The sequence below is a fragment of the Hyperolius riggenbachi genome, chromosome 1 (genome assembly GCF_040937935.1).
Source record: "Hyperolius riggenbachi isolate aHypRig1 chromosome 1, aHypRig1.pri, whole genome shotgun sequence".
In the NCBI taxonomy this organism is placed as follows: Eukaryota; Metazoa; Chordata; class Amphibia; order Anura; family Hyperoliidae; genus Hyperolius; species Hyperolius riggenbachi.
Genome location: NC_090646.1, coordinates 182380350 through 182407973, shown reverse-complemented (window position 1 = coordinate 182407973; position 27624 = coordinate 182380350). Strand labels below are relative to the sequence as shown.

Sequence of the window (27624 nt, the reverse complement as noted above, 5' to 3'; positions counted from 1 at the left end):
GTTGGAACTGTGTCTCCTGCTCCTTGGCACCTCCTTTCAACCAAAAAGATGGCTGCCCCCATGACAAAGATGGCAGCCCCCATGAATCGAAAAAGAATGGGGAATCGGCACAGCTATGTGCATTTATTTCCAAATGTGAGGCACAGTCCATTAACATGCATGCAGAACAGCTATACAACACAAGTGGACATACCGGTGCTGGGAGGTGTGGGAGTTGCGGTGGGTGCTGAGCACTGGTGGCCATAGGCCACAAGTGACCAGTGCCCAGCACCCACCGCATCTTCCACACCTCCCAGCATCGGTATGTCCTCTTGTGTTGTATAGCTGTTCTGCATGCATGTTAATGGACTGTGCCTCACATTTGGAAATAAATGCATATAGCAGTGCTGATCCCTCTTCATTTTTTGACTTTCAGATTGCTACTGTCATAGGGCCAGAGCACGCTAATGCGTCAGAGTGAGAGGAGTGTGTGCCATCCTGCCTACCCCCTATGTTTGCAGCCACTTTCATGATGTAGTGCCAACTACTTCTCTAACTGTCCATGAGGTAATGAACATGTAACAAAGATAACTGATGCACACACCTGTATATCTGTTTTGCCGAATAAATTCCTTAAAGGACCTCTGTCAGGAAAATCTTAAAATTTAAAATATATGTAAACATATACAATTACCTAAGTATGTTTCTTCCAGAGTAAAATGAGCCATAAATTACTTGTTTCCTATGTTTCTGTCACTTACAGTAGGTACTAGAAATGTGACAGAACCGACAGGTTTTGGACTAGCCCATCTCCTCATGGGGGTTCACATGAATTTCTTTATTTTCAAAATTCACTTGGTGAATGGCAGTTGCTCCGTCCAACTGCCAAAGAGTACGGTAAGCAGGGAGGCTGGCCGGCATTGTTGTATAAATCTTTTTCAGGGAGTGTCTTTATAAAGAATAAAGGCCATGCTGAGAATCCCCTATGAAGAGATGGAGTAGCCCAAAACCTTTCGCTTCTGTCAGATCTCTACTACTTACTGTAAGTAACAGCAACATAGGAGAAAAGTAATTTATGGCTCATTTTACTCAGGAAGACACATACTTCTTATTTGTATGTGTTTTAAATTTTAAGATTTTTGTGACAGTTCCTCTTTAAAGATTGAAGACGTCTATCAGTTCTACCTCCATTGCTGCTGCTTTGACGAATGTCAAGTTATCACAGGTTCTGTGACATGGTGCCGAACAAAGGTGTATTGTTGTCGCCCATAGCAACCAACAAATATTTATTACACTTATGACACCACACATGAAGACGAGCACAGAATCTACCAGCACGTTGTTCAGATTATGATTAGTGGTGCATCTTTAAAAGTAGAACAGAGGGTTTACAAGGATTGTTCAGTCTTGTAAGAGGGCAGGTGCTCTTTTACTGACAGTCCTGGCCAAGTTTTCATACGCATCTTCTTGTTTATGTCGTGTTGTGGTAGCTTTTCACAGTTTTCTTTAGGAAAGGGATTGCTTTTCATTGGTGTTGTGTGTCATGATTACTCGTGTAGCTGCATCTTTTCTAGTCAGTTGTTTTGCTTATCCTTCATGAGATGTTTTGCATGACATTTGAGCTGTACTTTGATCGCGTATAATGGCCTGCCAGCCCACCCCTTGTTGTTGTTCACATTCTGTGTGTCACTGTACTGATGACCTCAGTGTCTCTGATCTAGCTTTTATGAAACAAATGGCCCCACATGTAAATGATCTGACTACTTCATGTTCTATTTCTGGACACATGCTGATGAGTTCAATAAATAGAAACTTTCTGTTTTCATTATGTTTAAATTAGTCTCTTCCTGGCATCCAAGATTCTTTTACCAGAGTTTTTGTTCCTCTGCTACACAGCCTTTTAGAAATAAAAACGAAACCTGTTTCTGTCAGTTAAGTAAAGTAGTGTGTGGTATGACAGATACAGTGGTGTGAAAAACTATTTGCCCCCTTCCTGATTTCTTATTCTTTTGCATGTTTGTCACACTGAAATGTTTCTGCTCATCAAAAACCGTTAAGGATTAGTCAAAGATAACATAATTGAACACAAAATGCAGTTTTAAATGATGGTTTTTATTATTTAGTGAGGAAAAAAAACTCAAAACCTACATGGCCCTGTGTGAAAAAGTGATTGCCCCCTTTGTTAAAAAATAACTTAACTGTGGTTTATCACACCTGAGTTCAATTTCTGTAGACACCCCCTGGCCTGATTACTGCCACACCTGTTTCAATCAATAAATCACTTAAATAGGAGCTATCTGACACAGAGAAGTAGACCAAAAGCACCTCAAAAGCTAGACATCATGCCAAGATCCAAAGAAATTCAGGAACAAATGAGAACAAAAGTACTGTAATTGAGATCTATCAGTCTGGTAAAGGTTATAAAGCCTTTTCTAAAGCTTTGGGACTCCAGCGAACCACAGTGAGAGCCATTATCCACAAATGGCAAAAACATGGAACAGTGATGAACCTTCCCAGGAGTGGCTGGCCGACCAAAATTACCCCAAGAGCGCAGAGAAAACCCATCCGAGAGGCCACAAAAGACCCCAGGACAACATCTAAAGAACTGCAGGCCTCACTTGCCTCAATTAAGGTCAGTGTTTACAACTCCACCATAAGAAAGAGACTGGGCAAAAACGGCCTGCATGGCAGATATCCAAGGCGCAAACCACTTTTAAGCAAAAAGAACATTAAGGCTCGTCTCAGTTTTGCTAAAAAAAATCTCAATGATTGCCAAGACTTGTGGGAAAATACCTTGTGGACCGCCGAGACAAAAGTTGAACTTTTTGGAAGGTGCGTGTCCTGTTAAATCTGTCGTAGAAGTAACACAGCATTTCAGCAAAAGAACCTCATACCAACAGTAAAATATGGTGGTGGTAGTGTGATGGTCTGGGGTTGTTTTGCTGCTTCAGGACCTGGAAGGCTTGCTGTGATAGATGGAACCATGCATTCTACTGTCTACCAAAAAATCCTGAAGGAGAATGTCCAGCCATCTGTTCGTCAACTCAAGCTGAAGCGATCTTGGGTGCTGCAGCAGGATAATGACCCAAAAGACACCAGCAAATCCACCTCTGAATGGCTGAAGAAAAACAAAATGAAGACTTTGGAGTGGCCTAGTCAAAGCCCTGACCTGAATCCTATTGAGATGTTGTGGCATGACCTTAAAAAGGCAGTTCATGCTAGAAAACCCTCAAATAAAGCTGAATTACAACAATTCTGCAAAGATGAGTGGGCCAAAATTCCTCCAGAGCGCTGTAAAAGACTTGTTACAAGTTATCGCAAACGCTTGATTGCAGTTATTGCTGCTAAGGGTGGCCCAACCAGTTATTAGGTTCAGGGGGCAATTTCTTTTTCACAAAGGGCCATGTAGGTTTTGAGTTTTTTTTTCTCACTAAATAATAAAAACCATCATTTAAAACTGCGTTTTGTGTTCAATTATGTTATCTTTAACAAATGGTTAACGTTTTTTGATGAGCAGAAACATTTAAGTGTGACAAACATGCAAAAGAATAAGAAATCAGGAAGGGGGCAAATAGTTTTTCACACCACTGTATATGTATAAAGGGTCACATTGTAAAATATCTGCCTCTTTGTGTGTGTCTGCGTGTTCCTCATGTATTTTTACTAGCTGCCTCACTCGCACTGTGGCTAATTTATGCATTTACAGAACGCCAATCTGGCATAGACGCTTCTGTCTATGGGAGTTGAGGTGCCCATACAATAGTGGATATTGCAGCCCGATCGACATTCTGATTCAATAATGTTATCGAATCTAAGAGAATTAGTGCCGCAACATGGCCACCCAATTGAATTTCGACTAAAGTCTGTCAAGAAGGTCGATCAAACCTGCTGGAAAATCTCGGTTGCAATGGCTTGATCAGGTGTGAGGCGGTAGCGGCGTTTGATAATATCCCAATCGAAGGACTTCCAGCCAGTGGGTCATCCCGAATATACTGTAACATTTTTTTGTTTTTTTTCAATGTAAAACAAATTAAACTTCCTGTAGCATATATTTGTAATTCACCACAGAGGTGCTTGAATTTGGCTGAAGTTCTGGGTTAAAGGAATACTATCGATGTATGCATTTATTTTGAAATGCTGTATGTTGTAGCACACATTAGGACAAGTACTAGGAGCAATTTGATTCCTCACACAGCTGTTCCTCTCAGCTGTAAAATCCTCCGTCAGTTTTGGCGTCAGTGTTGGATACAAAATGTATGTAATACTGAGGCTCCAGAGGGCTAGACCATGTCTTTGCACAGGGGAGTTGCTATCAACTCTTCAGTTTATAGTTTTAATTATCACCTTGCTGAAAGAATCTTGTTATAGTGGTAAGGGGTTAAAGGGAAGGTTCAAGCAAAAAAAAAAAATGAGATTCACTTACCTGGGGCTTCTACCAGCCCCATGTAGCCATCCTGTGCCCTTGTAGTCACTCACTGCTGCTCCAGTCCCCCGCTGGCAGCTTTCTGACCTCGGAGGTCAGGGCCACATTGCCATACATTTTTACGCATTCCAGCTAGTGCAGGAACAAAAATTTACGCGTTTCACCACTAACGCGTAAAAATGTATGTGTTAATGTTCCTGCACTAGCGGGAATGTGTAAAAATGTACGCAATTTGGCCCTGACCTCCGAGGTCAGAAAGCTGCCAGCGGGGGACTGGAGCAGCAGTGAGTGACTACGAGGGGCACAGGATGGCTGCATGGGGCTGGTAGAAGCCCCAGGTAAGTGAATCTCATTTTTTTTTTTTTTGCTTTGGACCTTCCCTTTTAAAGATTCTAGCAATGTGTGTTTATTATCTTTGTTTCTCTTGACTGACAAAGATACTAATAATGCAAATTGTAGACAGTGGTCTGCCCCTCTCAGCAGCTTGTTAAAGTGGATGCAGCCTGGAGTGAATCACCTCAAGCAGGCAGCCAGTCTGAGTGTAAACACAGACTACTGTTATAGCTAGTTAAATTCCATCAATATTACAGCCTCAGATCAGCCTGTTTCTCCTCATGTCTCCTGCATGCTGTGAGTGACACAGTGAAATATATTTGTGAGCTGTGTGACAGAGTAACCAGCAGCTCAGGGTGACCCAAACTACTATGAGCTGTGTGAGAAATGAATTTTTAAGCAGGGATAGTGATAGAGAGACCTTGGGTGAATAAATAAAGTGCCCCTAGCACTAGTGGTAATGTGTACACTAATATAGAGTATTAAAAAAAAAAAAAGTCGTTTCAATCGATAGTATTCCTTTAAGAAGTCTTGTTGCACCTCCATCCATCCATGTCCTGGCTTTCCAGTGTCATTCACCCCTTCCAGCCCCCTGGACCAATGGTGATCCTCAGTGGCAGACTCAAAGGTGCTTTGCCAGGGCTCCCTGCACAGTATAGTGCAGTGGGCGATTCCAGCAGGGGGCGACAGAAGTGGTTTTTATTTTCATTCAGAGGGTGTGTTTTTATTTTTATTTTTTTACACTAAATGGTTTGGGAGTCAAACATAACTCCCTTTACCTATTTAAAAGACAGGCATCTGGGAGTTTTGCTTGATAAAGGAGGCTCCCAAATTCCTAATGAAGCCAGCTGGCAGATGGGCGATAGAGACTTTTCATCTCCTCTAAGCAGGTGAAAGGTTCCCGCCCATGTTTGACAGAAAGCATTGCTTCCTGGCAGGCAAAACGGGGATTTCCTTAGGGGGAAAAGAACTTGCTGGGGCGATAAAGGTGTCCCAGAGTACTTCAAGTGTCTTTGTAATTTTTCTGGTCTACTTAACCACCCTGGCGTTCAATTTCCAGAGGATTTCTGTGCAAAAAGTGATCCAATTAATTTTCATAACCTAGATGTGTATTCACGTCAATTCTGTTCACAGCATGTTTTGTATTGACATGTATAACCGTCGATACCGCTAGGGAGGTTAAAGGGAATACTATCAATGCCCAAGTGTTCTAAAATGACAACGTTCAAATAATGTCTATGTAGCTATCAGGAGCCAACGCAGGATTTTTAAGGTGGGGGGGGGGGGGGGGATTCCTGAAAGGTCCAGAAGCACGTATGTCCGAGTGCTTCCGAAGACAGGTGGCTCCATACTGTCCATGCACAAAAGTGCGCTGGCGTATACGGAGCTGCCCATCTTTGGAAGTACTCAAGGGCACAAGTGTTTCTGAGGGCTTCTGGTAGCAGCAAATTTGAACGGGGGGACAGCGCTGGAACAACTCCCTGAGAGGGGCACGGGAGATGGACTTAGTTTGGACAATTTAGTGGAATATACCACATAGTGTCACATAGTGCAAGCGATAGCCATATGATGCAGGGATATATGCATCTGCGGAAGATGTCGGTGCTATATAAATACTAAATAATATTCATATGTAAATAAGCTACATATCAATTCAATCAATTCAGAGGATAGAAACAAATGTCAAGTCTCACAAACCAATTCCAGTAGAAGGGGTACATACGGTATATTGTCGTCATATAGATCAGTACATCAGTTCCAAGGCTTGAAAATGGTCAAAAGAATTTGGCACCAACAGACCTGTTCCTCTGTAAAAGGATCAGCTAGTACCCAGTTTTTACAAAACTTTCAAAGTGGCACAAAGGGCTCATTCAGACTAGGCAACGCATGCATGAACGCAATTTCATACATGCATTGCAATGTGCTAAATCGCATAGGTCGGCAGCTTCCATTCTATAAAAAAAAATGCATGACCATGCATACGTCGTGTGCGACGATGTTCCTGGCTAAGTTACAACGCAGCACACGAGAACGCAAGTGTAGTGTGAATGGTAACATGAAAGTCTATAGACTTTCATGCTACCTGCATTGCAGGCATTATGTGTGGTGCTGTCTGTCATGACTCACCGCACATAGTGTGAATGAGCCCTAAAGCAATACCAATGCCAACTGCCATCTAAATAGTATCTTCAGCAATGAATAGACAAACAAACCCTTGCAGTTGTGCTGGGCCTTTTAACACCTAACTTTACAACACAGCATAGAAAGCAAACATATCTCCACATTTAATGTTCATATCAGAAGACAATTTTTGTCACAAAGGTGCAATTCGTGGCAGCACGGACACATCCAGCCAGCACTAGGGGAAGGGGAAAACAAGGGTGAATGAGGGAGAGAGGAGGAGTGGAGAGACTGAGATAGAGCAGAGAGCGTATTTGTATTGCAGTCCCACATCACACTGAGGCTACTCGCCTGTAGTGTCTCCTGTCCCTGCCAGCCTCTCACACAAGCTGCAGGCAGCCCTCCTGAAGTTTAGGGACTGTCAAAAACTTTTCAACCGTGAAATGCCTTATGGAGCTGTCCACATGCAGTCTTTACAATGGTGAGAGAGCTGAGTTTTTCCCACAGACCCTGCAGGAGGCAAGCCTCTGTATCTTTACCAGCTCGCCCACTTCAGCAATTTCAGGGAATTTTTTTTTAAAGGTACAGCTCACTACACACAGTTAAGGACCCCCCCCCCCCCCCCCCCCCCCCCCCCCCCCCATGGCTGAGTCTGCCGTCAGAAAAATATTAAGGGAATTAGATAACCGTAATCAAATAGATAAGCAGTGAAATGTATACACCAATATTTGGCAGCACTTTCCAAACATTTCCTATCTTCATTGGAAAAAAACATGTTAATCGATAGTGTCCCTTTAAGCTTTATATGCTTTCTTCACCTCGGATTTCCTTTAAAGTGTATCCAGAGCAATATGTGACATGAGATAAATGTATATGTACAGTACAGGCTGTTTTACTTGTTTTATTTTGCTGCCTGAAAGAGTTAATTTCTAGGCATGGAAGTGACAGCTTCTGTCTTGTCAGTACCTTCTTGGGAATATAGTAAACATCACTGATAATCAAATTACAGCCGTAAAAGTTTTCCTGGCAGAATACAACATCTGAGGGCAGGGGGAGATAAAATACATGAACTATTGACCTTTTTCTAACTCTGGGACACTTAATAGGCTGCCACTGATTAGGGACAGAAAAACATTCAACCTACTTTGTAAATGTTTAATGATAAAATAAAACCATGAGATATGTAAAAAAGTCATTTTTAGGGAGGAGGATAAATCTAATTGTCTCATCAGTTTATTTTCACCTTGGGTTTACCTTAAGGGTTTTAAAGCAGACCTTAACTTAGAACTTCCTCTCTGCTCTAAAAGATAAGCATCAACATAATATCCTTTATAGGAAAACATTTATTAGTTACAACTTATAAAATTCCTACATTAAATCTGCAGTGGTTACTTCCTGGATATTCCTGGGAGCACAGAAAGGGTTATCCTTCAGTGTTTACATGTTAGCCCAGAACAAGCTCAGACACAGCTGGCAGCCTCCTTTACACTTGCGTGTAAGAGGTAATTGGACAGGCTGGTCACTCTAAACACACACAGTAGAAATCACGAAATCCGGCACCATCCATAAAGTATGCTCTTTTATTGATCAGAATTGCATAACAGCAAAAAGGCAACGTTTCAGGGCAACCGCCCCTTTATCAAGCTATGCTGTCGGTATTCAAACACATAATGCATTAACATCTCTATTTATACCCCAGCTAGGCAATGAGTAGCCAATCCCCTTTTTTTTTTTTTTTTTTTTTTTTTTTTTTTTACAACTCTTTTTTCACCTATCACAGAGTCTCACTGCAAGTGGACCTGATGGGGAACTATCTGCCAAATGCTGCCATAGGGAGATTCAAACCTCAGCACCACCCACCTCACCTACCTCACCAGTGGGGGCGGAGGCAAGCGCATCCCTTCCTTTGCCAGGTCATAGCGGCAGCCATTCCCAGCAGGCCGCCGCTACGGCGGACCTGATGGAGAACTTATCCGCATGACGCACAGAGCGGGGCTAAGCCCCGCCCCCCGCGTCTCCCCAGCAACCACAGACGCTGGCGGCGGAATCCGCCGCCACGCTCTGTGTAGATGTAAACACAGGGATGCGTGCGCATCGGCCACCACCGGAGGGACCTCCTCATACAGCGCTATACAAATACTAACAATCAGAGCCACAAAATATGCATATTATCGTTTCAGGGGGAAGAGAGAGACAGGGGCAAGGAATAGGACAGCCTATAAATGATTTTTTCAATTTTGCTGAATGATGACAGAACCATGCAATAGGACCTATACACTGTATGGAATACATCAAAATAACACATCAGGTTTGCATACAGCATACAGCCACCCGAATGGACTGCAAGTATACTCTATGGTACAAGGCTGGACACAATGGAACAGCAGGGGAAAATGATATAATATAACAAACCTAAATAAATGGTGATAAATCTAATTCCCTATTTAATCCCCGCGGTTCCATTGTGTCCAGTCTTTTAATCCAAACAGCCTCCCTGTATAATAATTTCTTAATTCTATCTCCTCCTCTCCTAAGGGGCCCAACCTGTTCAATGATCATAAATCTCAACTGGCTAACATGATGCTTTGCCAGATCAAAGTGGTAAGCCACTGCCTGGTCAGTCAATGATTCCCTGATCGCATGTTTATGCGACGACAATCGTTTTTTCATTTTTTGTGTAGTTTGTCCCACATAAAGTAATCCGCAAGGACATTTCAAAGCATACACAACGTAACTCGAGTCACATGTGAAACAATCACGGATTTTAAATTTAGTACCTCTGTAGGGGTGTTCAATCTGGTCACCCCTAATGACTGAATTGCAATGGACGCAATTCATACATGGATATGTACCTCTACGATTAGATCTTGACTGTCCCTTAAGGCTACTATCTGCATGCACCAAGTGATCCCTTAGGTTGGGGGCCCTTTTATAGGAGATAAGTGGAGGGTTTCTGAATTGTTGAATATCTGGAAAACTGTCAGAGAGAAGATACCAATGTTTTTTAATTATTCTCGCTATATCTGTACTCTTAGTATTATATTTCGTTATAAATGGTATCCTATCTCTGACATCCCTACGTCGTGTACCAGTCCCACTGCTGCCCTCCATCACTCTAGATCTAGCCCCTTTAACTATATCCTCGGGATAGCCCCTTCGAATGAATTTATTTTGCATCTCATCAATCCTCTGTGTCCTCACCTCACCATCATCAACTATCCTATATACTCTTTGAAATTGTCCCACTGGAACAGATCTCCTAGTCGCCCACGGATGGAAACTCCCGAAATGTAACAGGGAGTTCACATCCGTGGGCTTAGTATAGAGATCCGTGACCAGCCTCCGATCTTTACAGATAACCAGTGTATCCAAATAGCTAACTTTTTTTTTTTTTTTTTTTTTTACAACTCTTTTTTCACCTATCACAGAGTCTCACTGCAAGTGGACCTGATGGGGAACTATCTGCCAAATGCTGCCATAGGGAGATTCAAACCTCAGCACCACCCACCTCACCTACCTCACCAGTGGGGGCGGAGGCAAGCGCATCCCTTCCTTTGCCAGGTCATAGCGGCAGCCATTCCCAGCAGGCCGCCGCTACGGCGGACCTGATGGAGAACTTATCCGCATGACGCACAGAGCGGGGCTAAGCCCCGCCCCCCGCGTCTCCCCAGCAACCACAGACGCTGGCGGCGGAATCCGCCGCCACGCTCTGTGTAGATGTAAACACAGGGATGCGTGCGCATCGGCCACCACCGGAGGGACCTCCTCATACAGCGCTATACAAATACTAACAATCAGAGCCACAAAATATGCATATTATCGTTTCAGGGGGAAGAGAGAGACAGGGGCAAGGAATAGGACAGCCTATAAATGATTTTTTCAATTTTGCTGAATGATGACAGAACCATGCAATAGGACCTATACACTGTATGGAATACATCAAAATAACACATCAGGTTTGCATACAGCATACAGCCACCCGAATGGACTGCAAGTATACTCTATGGTACAAGGCTGGACACAATGGAACAGCAGGGGAAAATGATATAAAATCATATCTTAAAGACACACAAATGTTTTTAAATATCTTGAGAAATATGCCTCCTTTGGAAAGTGGTTGGTTATTGGTAACCATGGACGTTGAAAGTCTATATACGTCCATACCCCATGAGGGGGGTGTGGAGGCGGTACGATACATGCTTGAGACAGCATCTGATCTATCCGCACAACAGATTCAGTTCATTTGTAGTCTACTTGAGCTAGTACTTAAATGCAATTATTTTAGATTTGAAGAACAGTACTATATGCAGATTAGAGGTACGGCTATGGGGTCGAATGTGGCCCCGTCCTACGCAAACATCTATATGGGTGTATATGAAGACATGTTTGTCTATTCTAGTGAGCTATTTCAAAAGTATGCAGTGCAGTGGTTTCGCTATATTGATGATGTTTTTTGCGTGTGGGCGGGGCCACATTCGACCCTTGTAGAATTTGTCAATCAGTTGATGCAGAAATGCCCTGAGATTAAACTTACAATTCATAGTTCGACTGAACAAGTTAGCTATTTGGATACACTGGTTATCTGTAAAGATCGGAGGCTGGTCACGGATCTCTATACTAAGCCCACGGATGTGAACTCCCTGTTACATTTCGGGAGTTTCCATCCGTGGGCGACTAGGAGATCTGTTCCAGTGGGACAATTTCAAAGAGTATATAGGATAGTTGATGATGGTGAGGTGAGGACACAGAGGATTGATGAGATGCAAAATAAATTCATTCGAAGGGGCTATCCCGAGGATATAGTTAAAGGGGCTAGATCTAGAGTGATGGAGGGCAGCAGTGGGACTGGTACACGACGTAGGGATGTCAGAGATAGGATACCATTTATAACGAAATATAATACTAAGAGTACAGATATAGCGAGAATAATTAAAAAACATTGGTATCTTCTCTCTGACAGTTTTCCAGATATTCAACAATTCAGAAACCCTCCACTTATCTCCTATAAAAGGGCCCCCAACCTAAGGGATCACTTGGTGCATGCAGATAGTAGCCTTAAGGGACAGTCAAGATCTAATCGTAGAGGTACATATCCATGTATGAATTGCGTCCATTGCAATTCAGTCATTAGGGGTGACCAGATTGAACACCCCTACAGAGGTACTAAATTTAAAATCCGTGATTGTTTCACATGTGACTCGAGTTACGTTGTGTATGCTTTGAAATGTCCTTGCGGATTACTTTATGTGGGACAAACTACACAAAAAATGAAAAAACGATTGTCGTCGCATAAACATGCGATCAGGGAATCATTGACTGACCAGGCAGTGGCTTACCACTTTGATCTGGCAAAGCATCATGTTAGCCAGTTGAGATTTATGATCATTGAACAGGTTGGGCCCCTTAGGAGAGGAGGAGATAGAATTAAGAAATTATTATACAGGGAGGCTGTTTGGATTAAAAGACTGGACACAATGGAACCGCGGGGATTAAATAGGGAATTAGATTTATCACCATTTATTTAGGTTTGTTATATTATATCATTTTCCCCTGCTGTTCCATTGTGTCCAGCCTTGTACCATAGAGTATACTTGCAGTCCATTCGGGTGGCTGTATGCTGTATGCAAACCTGATGTGTTATTTTGATGTATTCCATACAGTGTATAGGTCCTATTGCATGGTTCTGTCATCATTCAGCAAAATTGAAAAAATCATTTATAGGCTGTCCTATTCCTTGCCCCTGTCTCTCTCTTCCCCCTGAAACGATAATATGCATATTTTGTGGCTCTGATTGTTAGTATTTGTATAGCGCTGTATGAGGAGGTCCCTCCGGTGGTGGCCGATGCGCACGCATCCCTGTGTTTACATCTACACAGAGCGTGGCGGCGGATTCCGCCGCCAGCGTCTGTGGTTGCTGGGGAGACGCGGGGGGCGGGGCTTAGCCCCGCTCTGTGCGTCATGCGGATAAGTTCTCCATCAGGTCCGCCGTAGCGGCGGCCTGCTGGGAATGGCTGCCGCTATGACCTGGCAAAGGAAGGGATGCGCTTGCCTCCGCCCCCACTGGTGAGGTAGGTGAGGTGGGTGGTGCTGAGGTTTGAATCTCCCTATGGCAGCATTTGGCAGATAGTTCCCCATCAGGTCCACTTGCAGTGAGACTCTGTGATAGGTGAAAAAAGAGTTGTAAAAAAAAAAAAAAAAAAAAAAAAAAAAAAAGGGGGATTGGCTACTCATTGCCTAGCTGGGGTATAAATAGAGATGTTAATGCATTATGTGTTTGAATACCGACAGCATAGCTTGATAAAGGGGCGGTTGCCCTGAAACGTTGCCTTTTTGCTGTTATGCAATTCTGATCAATAAAAGAGCATACTTTATGGATGGTGCCGGATTTCGTGATTTCTACTACTAAATTGACCTGGAGTGCAGCCGGGACTCCGTGGCACATCCGATTTTTATATGGGAGGAGTGCTCCACTATCCACAACGCTTAAGTCTAAACACACACAGTAAATTTCTCAGCGAGTATATGTATTTCCCTTGTCTGCTGTGCAAGAGTTTAGGTCCGCTTTAAAGGACAACTGAAGTGAGAGTTATGGAGGATGTTTTATTCCCCTTTAAACCATACCAATTTCCTGGCTATCCTGCTGATCTTCTGCCTCTAATACTTTTAGCTGTAGACCCTGAACAAGCATGCAGCAGATTGGGGGTTTGACATTGTCAGATCTGACTAGATAAGCTGCATGCTTATTTCTGTTGTGATTTAGAACTACTGCAGCCAATAGATCAGCAGGGCTGCCAGGCAGCTGATATTGGTAAAAAGGAAATAAATATGGCAGCTTCAGGAGTCCTTTTTAAGTTCTGCTTTATAGAATGCTTTACAAATGTATGTATGAAGCCTGACTGGAATGGTGTATTGTGCAGTTACCTCAGTGTCTGTTCTTACTACATTTTAGGAGGAATTTGGCTACAATGCAGATACACAGAAGCTTCTTGCCAAGAATGGAGAAACACTACTTGGGGCCATCAACTTTTTTATTTCAAGTGTAAATACTCTAGTGAACAAGACAATCGAAGACACCCTGATTACAGTGAAGCAGTATGAAACAGCCAGGTAACTTGCTTTTAAAATCACTCGCTGTGTTTGTTTATACTTTTTAAGCTACCTACAGATATGACTGTTCCCTGCACTCACGTAACCTACTCATTAACCTTACAATTTTTATGAACGATTTTCTATTTCAGTCAGATAAATCAAATTGAAATGTATAAAAAAAAAAAAAAAAAAAAAAAAGTAAGCATTTGCTCACATTGGGCATGATTCACAAAGCTTTTTCACCTGTTTGTAATATTGAAATGAAGTTAACCGGGAATAACTTACGTTTGAGTGATTACTTAATTTGTAAATGTGCTGAAAAGTTATTTTTATTAATTAGGAGACAAAGAAGTAATTCATGAGAAGTTTTGTGAATTTACTCCATTGTGTTAAAAATGATCATAGTCGATTGTAAGCAGCCGATTTGTTGATCCACCCAGCAGATTCTTACAATGAAATCTGCTCTGATTAAGTTGAAAAATATACCATTGATAGTATATGATCTATTCATTTTTTTTAAAGTAGATTCTAAGTAACAGCTTTATTTGTGTTTCCTGTATTAATTTGTAATGTAATTTTCACCTTCTTATTCTACTAATTTTTTTTAAGGTTTACTTTTTTCATTTGAAACATTTTCAAATATAACCTATTACTAAAATAATAAATTGATGTTAAATCATAGAATGTTTGTCAGTATAGAATGTCAGAATCAGAATCAAGTTTAATGGCCAAGTACAGGGGTTTGCACCTGGAATTATTTTTGGCACAGACAGGCTCGAGTAGTACACAAAACAAGTAATACAGATCTACAGTACCGTAAACAGATATACAATAGTAGCACAAGAGGGCAGTAGAGTAGTTAAATAACTCTAGAATAGTTGAGGTGATGTACCATGGGCGGGCTACTACCCGGGTGTGAGCGCTGGAGCTAGGGAGTGCGCTTGGGAGGGATCGTTGAGGAGGTCAATGGCTTGTGGAAAGAGGGTGTTTCTGTGTCTAGTGGTTCTGGGGGGAAGGGACCTGTAGCGGTGGCCTAAGGGGAGGAGACTGAAATTGCGGTTGCCAGGGTGGGTGGGGTCTCTTGCTATCCTAGCGGCCCTTGAGCGTAGTCTGGACGAGTAGAGAAGGTTGAGTGGTGGGAGGGGAGTACCGATGATCCTTTCGGCAGACTTTACCACTCTTTGTAGTCTGTACCTGTCGCTCGCAGAGGCCCCTGCATACCACACGATGATGGAAGAGCCAAGTATTGACTCAAATGTATCACCCTGGTCCCAATAAATAATATTCTCAGCTCATGAGGTATGATTCTGCAGATAAGATCATTTATTAGTCTATATCGAAGAAAGTTGGTACCATTAACTGGTGATAGTGGTAACCTCATGCATGTGGGTAGGAACTCAGCTCTCACGTGTGTGTGTGTGCATGCATGTGTATATGTGTGTATATGTGTGTGCATGTGTATATATGTGTGTATAGGTGTATATATATGTATGTGTATATATGTGTATGTGTATATATGTATGTGTGTGTATATATATATATATATATATATATATATATATATATATATATATATATATATATATATATATATATATATATATATATATATATATATATATATATTGTGTGTGTGTGTAAAACAGTTATGAGCGTCAATTAAGTTTGGATGCCACGGAGGGATTGCACCGCAGCTCCAATGGCTTTCCCTATTTGAATAATTAGCAGCAGTTGAGCAAAGCCTTTCCTATTTGCCAGCCTTATAACCATTCCAAATGACACACCCTTGTTTATGGGTTTTGTTCACTTGTAACAGGCTCATTCGGTAAAAGTGTAGCATTAACCAAAGTGCAGATGTTTGGCATAATTCCAATAACACATTGGCGTTTAGTTTTCTGTGGAACAGCAGTGCCATTGACCAACACCTTTAAAGCCAATGGGTACCGGATTAAAAAAGAAAAAGTCAGATACTCACCTAAGGAGAGGGAAGGCTCGGTCCTAATGAGCCTTCCCTCTCCTCTCCCGGTGCCCTCGGTGCTGCGCTGGCTCCCCCGTTCGCGTCTGCCGCCGCAGGGACTTCGGAGGTCTTCGGGAGCACTCGGGCTTCTGAAGACGGGCCGCTCCATACTACGTACGCGCGAGTGCGTCATAGAGGGCGCTCGCGCATGCGTAGTATGGAGCGGCCGCGTCATCGGGAGCCCGAGTGCTCCCGAAGGCTTCCGAAAGCTCCCGAAGGCATGCGGAAGTGGCAGTATTTGACCGAACTGGTCGAATACTGCCACGGGGGATCCTGCGCGGGACCGGGCACCAGGAGAGGAGGGGGAAGGCTCATTAGGACCGAGCCTTCCCTCTATCTGACTTTTTCTTTTTTAATCCGGTAAACATTCACTTTAAGCAAGTGTGTGTTCCATGAAAAATCCATCCGTGCTTATTTTTCCTCATTGTTTCACCTTTTGTAATATAAAGGATTGTTAGGATATATCCATTACTTTTGTTCTCCATGCTGCTTGCTCATCCTCCTGACTCTCCTCCAACAGACTTCAATGCTTGGTCATATTGAGAGTCGATGGTCATGACCTTTTTTCTGTACCTGGAAAAGATAGTAAAACAGTTGTTAGATAATTATTTTTTAAAATTCTTGTATTTGTTTTTTTTTTCTGGTGAAGTCATATGAAATTACTCTGGCAATGTATAATGTTGTTGTTAGCAATTGTTCTTGATGAGAAACTGTCTTAATAGCATATTTGTGAGTTTTATTAGGAGTGTATAATTGATGATGTATTCTGTAGCTGTAGACTTTTCAAGACAGAACAGGTCTATTTTATGAATCATTCTGTTAACCTGATGCTTTCATTATGTCTATCTGTAATACACAAAACCATATCTAACAAACCATCATTCACTTTTAGAGCTTGTTTTATCTCTGTATAAAGCCTTTGATTAGCTGTTGTGAAAGAAAGCACTACCTTGTCTGGGGCATTTAGTACTATTTGCCACAGATGTTTCTGTGTTAAGCTCCGTAGACATGCTCAACCACTGTCTCTTGAAATGAATGGGAAACAACAGTTTGGCAATGAATTGTTAGTGTCCCAACAACGGTAAAGGACAATGATTGTCGTCCATGTTGGCCACAAGTGTGGAAATCCAGTCCTCAAGAGGCCATATCCATAGCAGTGTTTAGGATGGACTGAGAAATGTCCTGCTTGATGAACCACACCTTTCCTTTGGGATTCAGTCCCATCAATTAATTTGAGCCATGCCAAAACTGTGAGGACTGGCGCTCAACATCCCTGAAGTAGACTGATCTGTCCTGGCAGATTAGGTTTGGACAATAATCTCTGTTGGTCTTTCATATTGAACACTGTTAAATAATTGCACAATTAGTGTGGCTAATAACGTGCTTTTAAATCCTCATCAATGCTCTTCTGCTAACGATCTGATTAGGGGTCCATCATGGTGCCGTTCCTGATTTCAAATATGCTTTGACATCGTCCGTTAGTTGTTAACCATCGGGGATGATTCCTTTTATAACAAAGGTGATTGAGTGTGTTTAGGGATCTATAGTCGCCTTGGAGTTATCGGTTGTCATAAGGCCACCACACATCACAAAGCTTGCGTTCACACACTAAATTAATCTCATCCAGCGTGCTGATCTAGACAGTCTTGGACAAGACTCTAGCATATGCACTGGAGTCTATGATGTCTCCTAAAGCTCCAGATCTTCAGGAACCCCCAAGCGCATGATCTGCCACTTACATTGCCCATCAGAAGCTGCTCTGTCATGCGCGGTGTACCTTCCCTCCTCTTTCCTCCATAGGAACAGACAAGATTGCTAGCCTCTGCATAATGACACATCTGTACAGCTGGGGTCCCAAACTGTCACTGAAGGGATTGAGTCCTGACCCTTGGAGGGTGACGGTCCTCTTATTGGTTTGAGTCATTAGTGGTGGCTGTAGGTCAGGCTTATGACAGTGATAGTTTACCTGGATACTGCTGTGTGTCAGCAGGCTTATGAAGGAATTACAATCTAACCACTGGTGCTGCTAGCCTTGTACTAGCCTGATGTGGGGATTAAGCTTTGGGGACATTGATCCTGTGCTCTACCTGCACACATTGATCTGACAAAAAGCCTTTCCCACTCTTTTTCAGACAAATTTGATGAAACCTTGATTGGGATGTCGGATGCTGAAAAAAGCAGCAGCTGTTCCATGCACAGGGTCTGCTGTTAATTCCTCCAGTGAGGTTCTTCAGGTCTTGCGTCCACATTGTAACCGTGTATTTCAGCAGCATAATTTTCACTACTTGGGAAAATAAGCACTGGTTCATTGTTATAGGTTACCACACTGTATAATTTGTTCTGTTTCTTACAGAATAAAGAGGGCTTATGGTGCAGTTGCTTCATACAGCAGCACTGCAAGATCACTTTTACTGTGAGTGAATCAGGTCCCATTTTTAGAATCCACCATAGCTTGACTAGGGAAAAAAACGCACTCATTTGCTCACTGGTAATTAACTGCTGTCAATGCACTGTGTGCTGGGTGTGAATATTTAATAGACGTGTTAAGACTGGGCATGTTTAAATTGGACTGCTGTCAGATTTCTCTGTAAACAGGATGTAACTGAGTACTGAACTACCTCATTTTGCAAACACTTTTTCCTGAGCTTCTGTTGAGCCGCTAGGTATTCATCAGGTTTTATTTTAAAATTACTGCACATATTCAGGCTGTATAAAGAAATTTGTCACCGTTCATAGAATGCTCAACTTGGCGACCATTGCTGAATATAAGTTGCAGTTCTTCAGCTTTCACCAAGTGATCTCATCTATACAGGTTCTTTGGAGACACTGCACAGGATTGGGGATAAGGGGTACTCTTGGTTGTTTGTAGTGCCCTGATGGCAGTTGGATCATAGCCTGACCCACAGATAGTTTTCTGCTCTCTTTGCCAACTTTTCTTTTTCAACCTGGTATGACATTAGCTTCAGAATGCTCCCTACCTTACCCAGTTCAGGTATGGCGAATCAGAACATTCCGGTTTGTTGTGTGCCAAAAGGATTGTTGAAAAGCACCGCAAATTATAATATTGATGTTTTTAATCAGAAGTAATTTGTAGGCTCTCATTACTTCCAAATGTCCATAAAAAAAAGGCTTGAAATACATCACTTCGAGAGTGAGTGGATCTATGCGAGTCATTCCATGATGCCTTTGTATGCCTGAACAACTGTTGTGTTTTAGCATACCTGTAGGTTCCTTTACTGTTATACCTGTAGGTTCCTTTTGGCTGCTACAAAAATCCCAGCAAGGTTCTTCATAACAAGAAATGCACATTGCCTGATTAAAAAATGATCAAAGAAAACTGGATATGCACATGTCCAGATTACCATTAATGCAGCTTCCGTACATAAATGAAGTGCTGATCAGTTTTTATAGCAATTTATTGTTAACCTTAAATCCAGTGGCCTGACTTAAATCTGAAGTGGAAAAGAAAATTAAGATTTTATGCATACTTGGGTAGAGGGAAGGCTCTGGTTACCGTAGAACATAGATCACTCCATCTCGTCCTACCTGGGCCTTTCCCAGTAGACAATATTGTGTTAGGTTGAATAGCTCTTTGGCACTCATTGGGTACGTGCGGGTCCGGGCTTGCACTTGGGTAGTACAGATGTTCTTGTCTTCGAGGAAGTTCTCAGGGACGCAAGTACTTCTGAAGGCTGCATAAGCAGTGCTAAAGACCTAGAGCAGGGTTGTCAAATTCAAGTGTAAAGTGGGCTGAGATTAAACACTGGGACAAGTTGCGGGCCATCATCAATGTCTAGTGACCACTTCCCTCCCTTATAAAGTCCACTGGTGTCTAATAGCCTCTTCCCTCTCCTATACAGTTCCCTGGTGTTTAGTGGACCCCACTCCCTCCCCTATACAGTTACCTGGTGACTGCTTCCATCCCTCACTCCCTCATATGGTTTCCTTGGTCATCTAGGGCTCTACCCCCAGGATAGCTTCCCTGGTGGTTTAGAGTGGGCCAAACATAATGCAAAGTGGGGAAACCACTTGAGGGCTAACTTAGATGAGTCTGCGGTCCAGATTTGGCCCACAGACCAGAATTTGATAGGTATGACCTAGAGCAGTGTTTCTCAACATTTTATTGGTATGTACCCCTTCTAAAACCCTGTACTCACCAAGTACCCCCTAGCATATTATTCATTATTACAAGTACCCCTTGACAAATATATATTTAATCGTAGTACATGATAATTGGTTCTAAACCATTTCCAAGCAATTACTATTGCTTTTAATTAACTAAAATACTAATTTGGTGTTGTTTAAATAAGATTTATCATTTTCTAAAACTCTAAATTTGCATTCTCGGTTAATTATATCAAGCCCGAGTACCCCCTGGAACCATCAGAAGTACCCCCTGGGGTACGTGTACCGCACGTTGAGAACCTAGGACCTAGAGGAATCAGTACTTTCCACCAGGGACACGCAGGAATGCTGGGAAACCACTTCATTACACCTGTCAGTTGCCACACACCTGCAATCATTAGGCTCTGCTCCTGCTGCTCACTTTGCTTTCCTCTTTCCTTGCTGGGTTGCATGTCAGGATGGCTGAAGTGGTGTCAAGAAAGCTGGGGAGGAGTAAGAATGAAGTGTCATGTTTACTCTCCTCTGCTTGCAGCACCTGTTACCAAGAAGTACTCTCCTGAGGACTTATTAGATCTTGTTTGTTTGTATCTTGGAGCTGCAGCAGTGTGAAGGAAGACAGGAGTTATATGCCGCTACACTTCTCACTGAGAAGACTTACTGTATCTCGGGGTCTGATCTGAAGCTGACTTATGGGGTATACATCAGCCCCTTGTGACATGAATTACACAAAATGTTATATTTGCACATCAAATATTTTAAAGTAATTTAACAATAGCATTTTCTCCCATAGGACTCAAAGCGCTTTAAGGGCTTTCATTTTAGAATACTGTTAAATATGAGCATTCATGAAGGTTTTGACGTCTTGCCTATTTATAGATTTTCTTTTTCTGCCCATTTTACGATTATCTGTATCATACCATTATATATAGGTATACTGGGCAGCACGGTGGCGTAGTGGTTAGCTCTCTCGCCTTGCAGCGCTGGGTCCCTGGTTCGAATCCCAGCCAGGGCACTATCTGCAAAGAGTTTGTATGTTCTCTCCGTGTCTGCGTAGGTTTCCTCCGGGCACTCCGGTTTCCTCCCACATTCCAAAAACATACGGATAAGTTAATTGGCTCCCCATACAATTGGCCCTAGACTACAGTACTTACACTACATAATATAGACATATGGCAATGGTAGGGATTAGATTGTGAGCTCCTTCGAGGGACAGTTAGTGACAAGAGATATATATATATATATATACACACACACATTGTACAGCGCTGCGTAATATGTCGGCGCTATATAAACACTGAATAATAATAATAATAATATACGTTTGATCAAAACATTACTTTAGTAATCAACCCTGATCATGTGACATATATTTTTTTTATATACTCCAAGAAAGTATTTAGTTTAGAAGGTATTAAATGTACTTAGTCTGTGGTATGTTTCCTTGGTCCCCTAAAGTGCATCTGTGTTAACAGCTTAACCATTCCTAAGAGAATATTAAAAGTTGCCATAGTCTGTAATGTAGGTAGTCTGTGGCACTGACATATGGAATCTCTGTCTTTAAGGTATCGCTGCCTTGCTAAATGATCCCAGTCGGACCAGTGAAAGACACCCTACCACACTTAGTAGTCTCTAATGTGGTCACAGACCTTTTCAGTGCCGTGTACCACAGGGACGTCTTTCCTCCAGTAGCATGGCATTCTTGTGCATACTTACTGCTCTATACAATTTTGACTGCGTACTGGTATCTGCTGGTGGGGGTGAAATTCAGTGAAGTGCCATCACAAAGTAGTGCCCCGGCCTGGATTCCTCTGGCAAACTGAGATTTTTTTTCGAAGTGGCTTGTATGGAGTTCAGTAAGTTGGTATATACAATGATTCTGAGATACATGTATCAGTAAAGCTGATTCCCTCATCAGAAGCATTCATGGTTCTCTGGACTATTAGGGTGATATTGCAGGGGATGAGCTCTGTACACGCTACTGCTAAGCTATAGCCAAGCATCGTATATGGTCACCAAAGAGAGGAGGAGGGGCAACAGGCGGCACGTGTATACATGCAAGTATGTATAAGCACAGTGGGCTCACTACAGACAGTGCCGTCTCAGCCAAAGATAATCTATTGTGTGCCTTTTGAATGTTTCCCACCTCAAACTCTGTACAAGTTCTTCAGCAATGCTGATAACCCTGTTGCTGAGTTACTATCCTGTAACAAGTGTGTGAAGTTTGGATGGAAGATGAACCACTTTTTTAAGAGCCTAATCATACAGAAGTGTTTATTTACTTCAGAGACTTGCCAATGTTTCTACTCTTCTAATATTTTTAGCTTGCTTGGTCCTAACAACCTTTTGTATAGCATGCCTAGTACAGTTGGCTATGTGGTGTTCTGTAGCTCCTGAACTGTATTTATTAGCTGAGAGCAGATCATGTAGTATACAGTTTCTTTAGAATGATCATATGTATGTTCTTTTAAGATTTTGTATGCTGTAGTTGTAATTCAGTATTGGTCAGTTTCATTACTTAGAGTCCCAGACTTATGAACAATTGACTTCCGAATGACTCGCTAAAACGAACAGGCCAAAAATACGACATTTGATTTGATGGGAACAAGTCAAAAACATTTTTTCAAAAAGTTTTTGAAACCATTATTTTTAAAAAGATTCTAAGAAAAAAATGTTTTTTAAACTCGGTAAAATGACGTTTTGCTGGCGTGCACTATACTATATAGCGAGTTCTGCATTAACATTTATATATTTGAAAGCAAACCTGTAATCCAGTGCTGGGACCCTCTGGGAGTTTGCATCCGTGCTACCATCCATGAAAGACCGCGGCCGTGCTGCATAAGCAAAAATAGCACATTGCGATCATCACTTGGACAGAAGGAGGCACAAAGTGGGGCAGAGGTGGTACAGAGGGACACAGTGGAAGCAGCGGTGTCTCTGAGGGGGGCACTGAAGTAACAGGGACAGAGGTGACAGTGTGGAGGCAGAGGAGAGCACTGAGGGAACAGGGACAGAGGTGACATGGTGTAGAGGCTGTGGTGGCAAAGGTGGCAACGGGGGGGGGGGGGCAGGGCACAGGGGGCCACAGAGGAGGTACATGGTACAGAGATGGCACAGTGCTTCCACTTATCTACAGATTCAGGTTAAGAAGGAACCTACAGTCTCGTTTATCTGTGGACTTACTTGCATGTTGTTTAAACCTGAGTGGTATTATAATATTGGAATTCTCTGACTTAAAAATGTTTTAACAATGTATATAAGAAAAATAGAACTATCAATGGATTATACAGTAACGGTTCTGTCTCTGGCAGGGTCGAGTATGATGCATACCGTACAGACTTGGAAGAGCTGAACATGGGACCGCGGGACGCCATAACCTTGCCCAAGATCGAGCAATCCCAGCAGCTTTTCCAAATGCACAAGGAGAAGTATGACAAGATGAGAAATGATGTCTCCATCAAACTGAAATTCTTAGAGGAGAACAAGGTAATAATGTGTTGTAATCCGCTCCAGTCCCAACTTTACTTTTGCTTTCTTTTTTTCCCCTCTTTCTCTTTTTACTTTACACTGTGAAAGGTTACAACTTCTGTCAGGCTGTACTGTTGATATTGTCCCCATTGCTCAGATCTCTCCTCATTGCTCCTCCCAGTGACGCCAAGGACACTTTTTACTTCGGTTCTTTTTATTTTTTTTTCTTTCTATTTTTTAAACCACATCTAGAATAAGTACAATTGATTGTGAGAATAATTGTTAAGACAAGACCTAAAACACAGAACATTTATATAGCTCTTTTCTCCTGCGGACTCAAAGCGCTTCAGGGCTGCAGCCAGTTAGGGCACGCTCCACAGATGACCAGAATCATTAGGGAGCCTTGCCCAAGCGCCAACTTGTGTATAGCAGCCATTAATGTACATCTTACTAATTCCTGTTTGGTGATTACATTTACTTATGAGACTGGACCATACCCCCTCTGCATTGACTATTTACACCAGCGGTTGTGCTGCTATGCTCTCTTAGGGTACCCTTTAACAGTACAATTTTTTTACCAAATGTGGTCTTTGAAATAATAGGAAGGTAATTATCAATTGTTCACATTTACTGAACAATTCTTTCTTCAAATTTGATCATAAAATCCAACTTTCGGATCAATTTTATCCTATTTATCAACCAAAGAATCGTTTCTTATCGATTGCCACCACAAACGGCAAATTGTGTATATAATTCGATCATTAAAATCGCATCAAAAGATGGCATTTGGTGAAAAAAATTGTACTGTTAATGGACACCTTTATCTAGGTGACTTTCAAAAATGGTGTCATACTGTTAAAGCGGTTTGTGCTGCCACGCATGCACAGATTCATTCAAGACTATGAGAATCAGAAGTGTGTGGGTGTGTGGGTGGGTGCGTGCGTGCGTGCGGTCGGTCTATGACTGGGCATGGCAATGAATAGTATACTGTCCATGAGTTTTGTCACTTATACATTTCACCATATCTTCGCTTTACCTGCTAATTAGCCTTAGGTCCATTCTCTGCCTCCCCTGTCAGTACACGCTGTCCGTCACTTCAGGCAAAATGCCATCTTACATAACCACAAACTCAATGATGACAGAAGGAACCGGAAAGTATTTTATGTGGAAGTGACGAAGGATATGTAAAGAAATGTCCTGTGAACAGTAGAGTGAGGTAGCATGTTTCAGTGCTGGGTTTGGTGGTCTTGTCATGCAGCCCTGAGGTAGCTCTTTGTAAACACTTGCAGACATGCATCTATTTCATTTACTGTTAATCATTTCTTTCCATTACCAAAGTTCTGTTATTGTGTAACAAGCAGCATTGCACAATGTTTCTCATATGACTAGTGAAAATTTCTAGAAGTAGCTAAATCGTACATAGTAAATAATAGCCAGTTACTTGTTTCAAACTTCCAAAATTCAGAGACCAGACATTAATGGCTGCTGCCCTTTTTATGGTGGTGTCAGGTTCGCAGCTGTTATATTGCAAAGCATGATGGGAGCAGAGCATACAGAGAGCATTGGATGGTTCCTGATGAGTAAAGATGGTCAGTGAGAAACAAATTCAGCTAGCTAATTTCATGCAGATTATGCACATCTTGGTATTAAGCTCAACACACACCATACAATCTTGGTTGTACAGATTTACCAAATCTATGTAGTATAAGGACCAACAGATTGAAAATACCTTGAATGATTGATTGGATAAGTTCTTATATTACATGAAAGTGGTAAGATTGAACAACCAAGATTGTATGGTGTGTGGTGAGCCTTAGACAGATCCAATACACTCGTTTTTTATTTTGTACAGTCCAGTTAAAAGCTGCATATAGTTTGCATTGCATGACATTTAGACGCAAGCTGGAGTTAGCTCCCCCCTTCCCAGACTTCAGAGATATAGATGCTGCGTGTTGGGGGAACCTCCAGTCACTCCTCCTAGATGGCATCATAATGAAAGGGGAACTTCAGACTAAACAAACATACTGTCATTAAGTTACATTAGTTATGTTAATTAAAATAGATAGGTAATATAATCTCTTACCCATCGGAGATCACGCTGCTGGCCACAGCGCGTTGTCATCCACTGCCAGGGTTACAAGCAGGTGGCTATACCGCTGATGTGCGAATTTACCATTGTACCTTTGTGAGTAGAACTTTTAATTGCAAATAAAATTTACCCCCTTTGATAATGCACTATGGGGCGCTCCAGTTTTGCCTAGATCTAATCTCTTACCCACCCTGTTTTAAAAGAACAGGTACATGTTTGTGATTTCATGGGGGAAGCCATCTTTTTCATGGGAGCAGCCATCTTTTTGGTTGAAAGAAGGTGACAGGGAGCAGGAGACACAGTTCCGACTGTCCTGTGTCCTGATCACCCCTCCCAGCGGCACGTGCTAGGCTTCAAAGTTCAAATTCAAAATAAGTAAATACATTTTGTGCCAAAACAACAGAAGGAGAACAGCAGCAGAAATCCCATCATGCTTTGCACAGCATCAGGGGAAATTTGCCCGGGCAGTTTTCTTATGTGCAGCTAAAAATGAGACTTGGGTAAGAAAAGCAAAGTTCTGATGCTGTGAAGCTGTTAAAGAGGAGCTGTTAGGTATAGGGTCTCAGAGAAAATAAACACATATATCAGTAGCTAAAGATTGGCTGTACTTACATTACATATGCATTTCACTGTCCACGTTTGAACTTCACATAATTTTTATATAGTATTTGCAGAGAATGATGCTCCTGACAGCTCATGGCAGGTTCCATGTTTGTCTGTCTCCTATGAAGCCAAATGTGTCGTCATGTCCTGCCTGCTTCCTGATGATTCCACTCTCACAAACGCTGGTAATGAATAACACTACTGTGCAGTGAATATTAATTAGCCATGTGGCTAGGAACAATAGCGGACTCCTGCAGTGTACTCTGCCCAAGATTTATTAGTGCTGTGAGCTAGACTGTTACATGCTGTTGAAACTTGAGCCTCACTAGCAGCCAGGGGAGGGCCCCAGAATGCTTTGCAGTATCTGTTATTCGGCTTGCGTCCTCCTTAGGAGCCTGGGAATACGAAGCCTTGCTGTCAGCAAACACCTAAAGAGATTTTTAACTGCAGTATTGCCTTTTTGGCTTCCTTCTAAATTGTTTAACACAGGAGAATAGAGGTTTAAATTAGCTTTTGCAGCCTGGCAGTTACTCTTTAAAGAAACACCAGGCCTTTTCAGTGCTGCTGAGTAGATTTTTAGATTGGAGGTTCACTTTAAGAATGTAAAAACTGTGATCATGTTCCAGATCAGCGCTCGACCAGTATATAAGTTACCTGGTTATACAAATTGAAAAAAAGACATGGGTCCATTAAATTTAATCTCTTGTGCCTGATTACATCTCTGAGAGCCATTATCTTGAAAATAAAATAAAAAAAAAAAACTTGGAGCAGTGGTGAATTTGCCCAGAAGTAGCCATCCTAGCAAAATTACCCCCAGAGCACATAGAAAACTCAGCGGGAAGCCACGGGAGAACCCAGATGGACATCTAGGAAACCAATTTTTCCTCTCAGTTAAAGGACACCTGAAGTTAGAGGGATATGGAGTCCAACATATTTATTTCCTTTTTAACAATGCAAATCGCATAGCATTTATGCTGATCTTTTGCGTTTAAGAATTTTTGGCTATAGCCCCATAGCTATAAACAGCATGTAGATCAGATGTTTGACTTGTTTGTGTGTACTTGCAACATGCTTGTTTAAAGGAAACATCAGGCAAAAACAAAGCGTCAGGATTTTTGTCACGGTCGTCGCTAGTCCCGATATCGCTCACTATTACCTCCACGTAACTAAATTGAGCAAGTCGGTCCCACATCTTGCGGCAAGTCCTACTGAATTATGCAACTTAATAAGTCAAAGGTGGAACATTGGTGACGACATGCTTCCCATGACGTATAGAGTAAAGCTAACACAGCTTGCCACGGTTGAGCATTGTAATCATGAGATACTGTGGGGATGCTTGGCTGCATTAAAGCGGACCCAAACCAAACATTTTTTTAATTC

At 42.1% G+C, this 27624-nt stretch overlaps 1 protein-coding gene across 3 annotated transcripts in view; it reads left to right on the top strand.

Moving 5' to 3' along the window:
- The window catches only part of ARFIP1 (ADP ribosylation factor interacting protein 1), a 155465-nt gene that overhangs the window by 98667 nt on the left and 29174 nt on the right, over positions 1 to 27624 (top strand). For all 3 annotated transcript variants that reach the window (XM_068278959.1, XM_068278956.1, XM_068278968.1), the window contains 2 exons: positions 13806 to 13963; positions 23396 to 23570. In XM_068278959.1, the coding sequence (XP_068135060.1) occupies positions 13806 to 13963; positions 23396 to 23570 (333 nt within the window). The remainder of the gene's footprint in view (positions 1 to 13805; positions 13964 to 23395; positions 23571 to 27624) is intronic.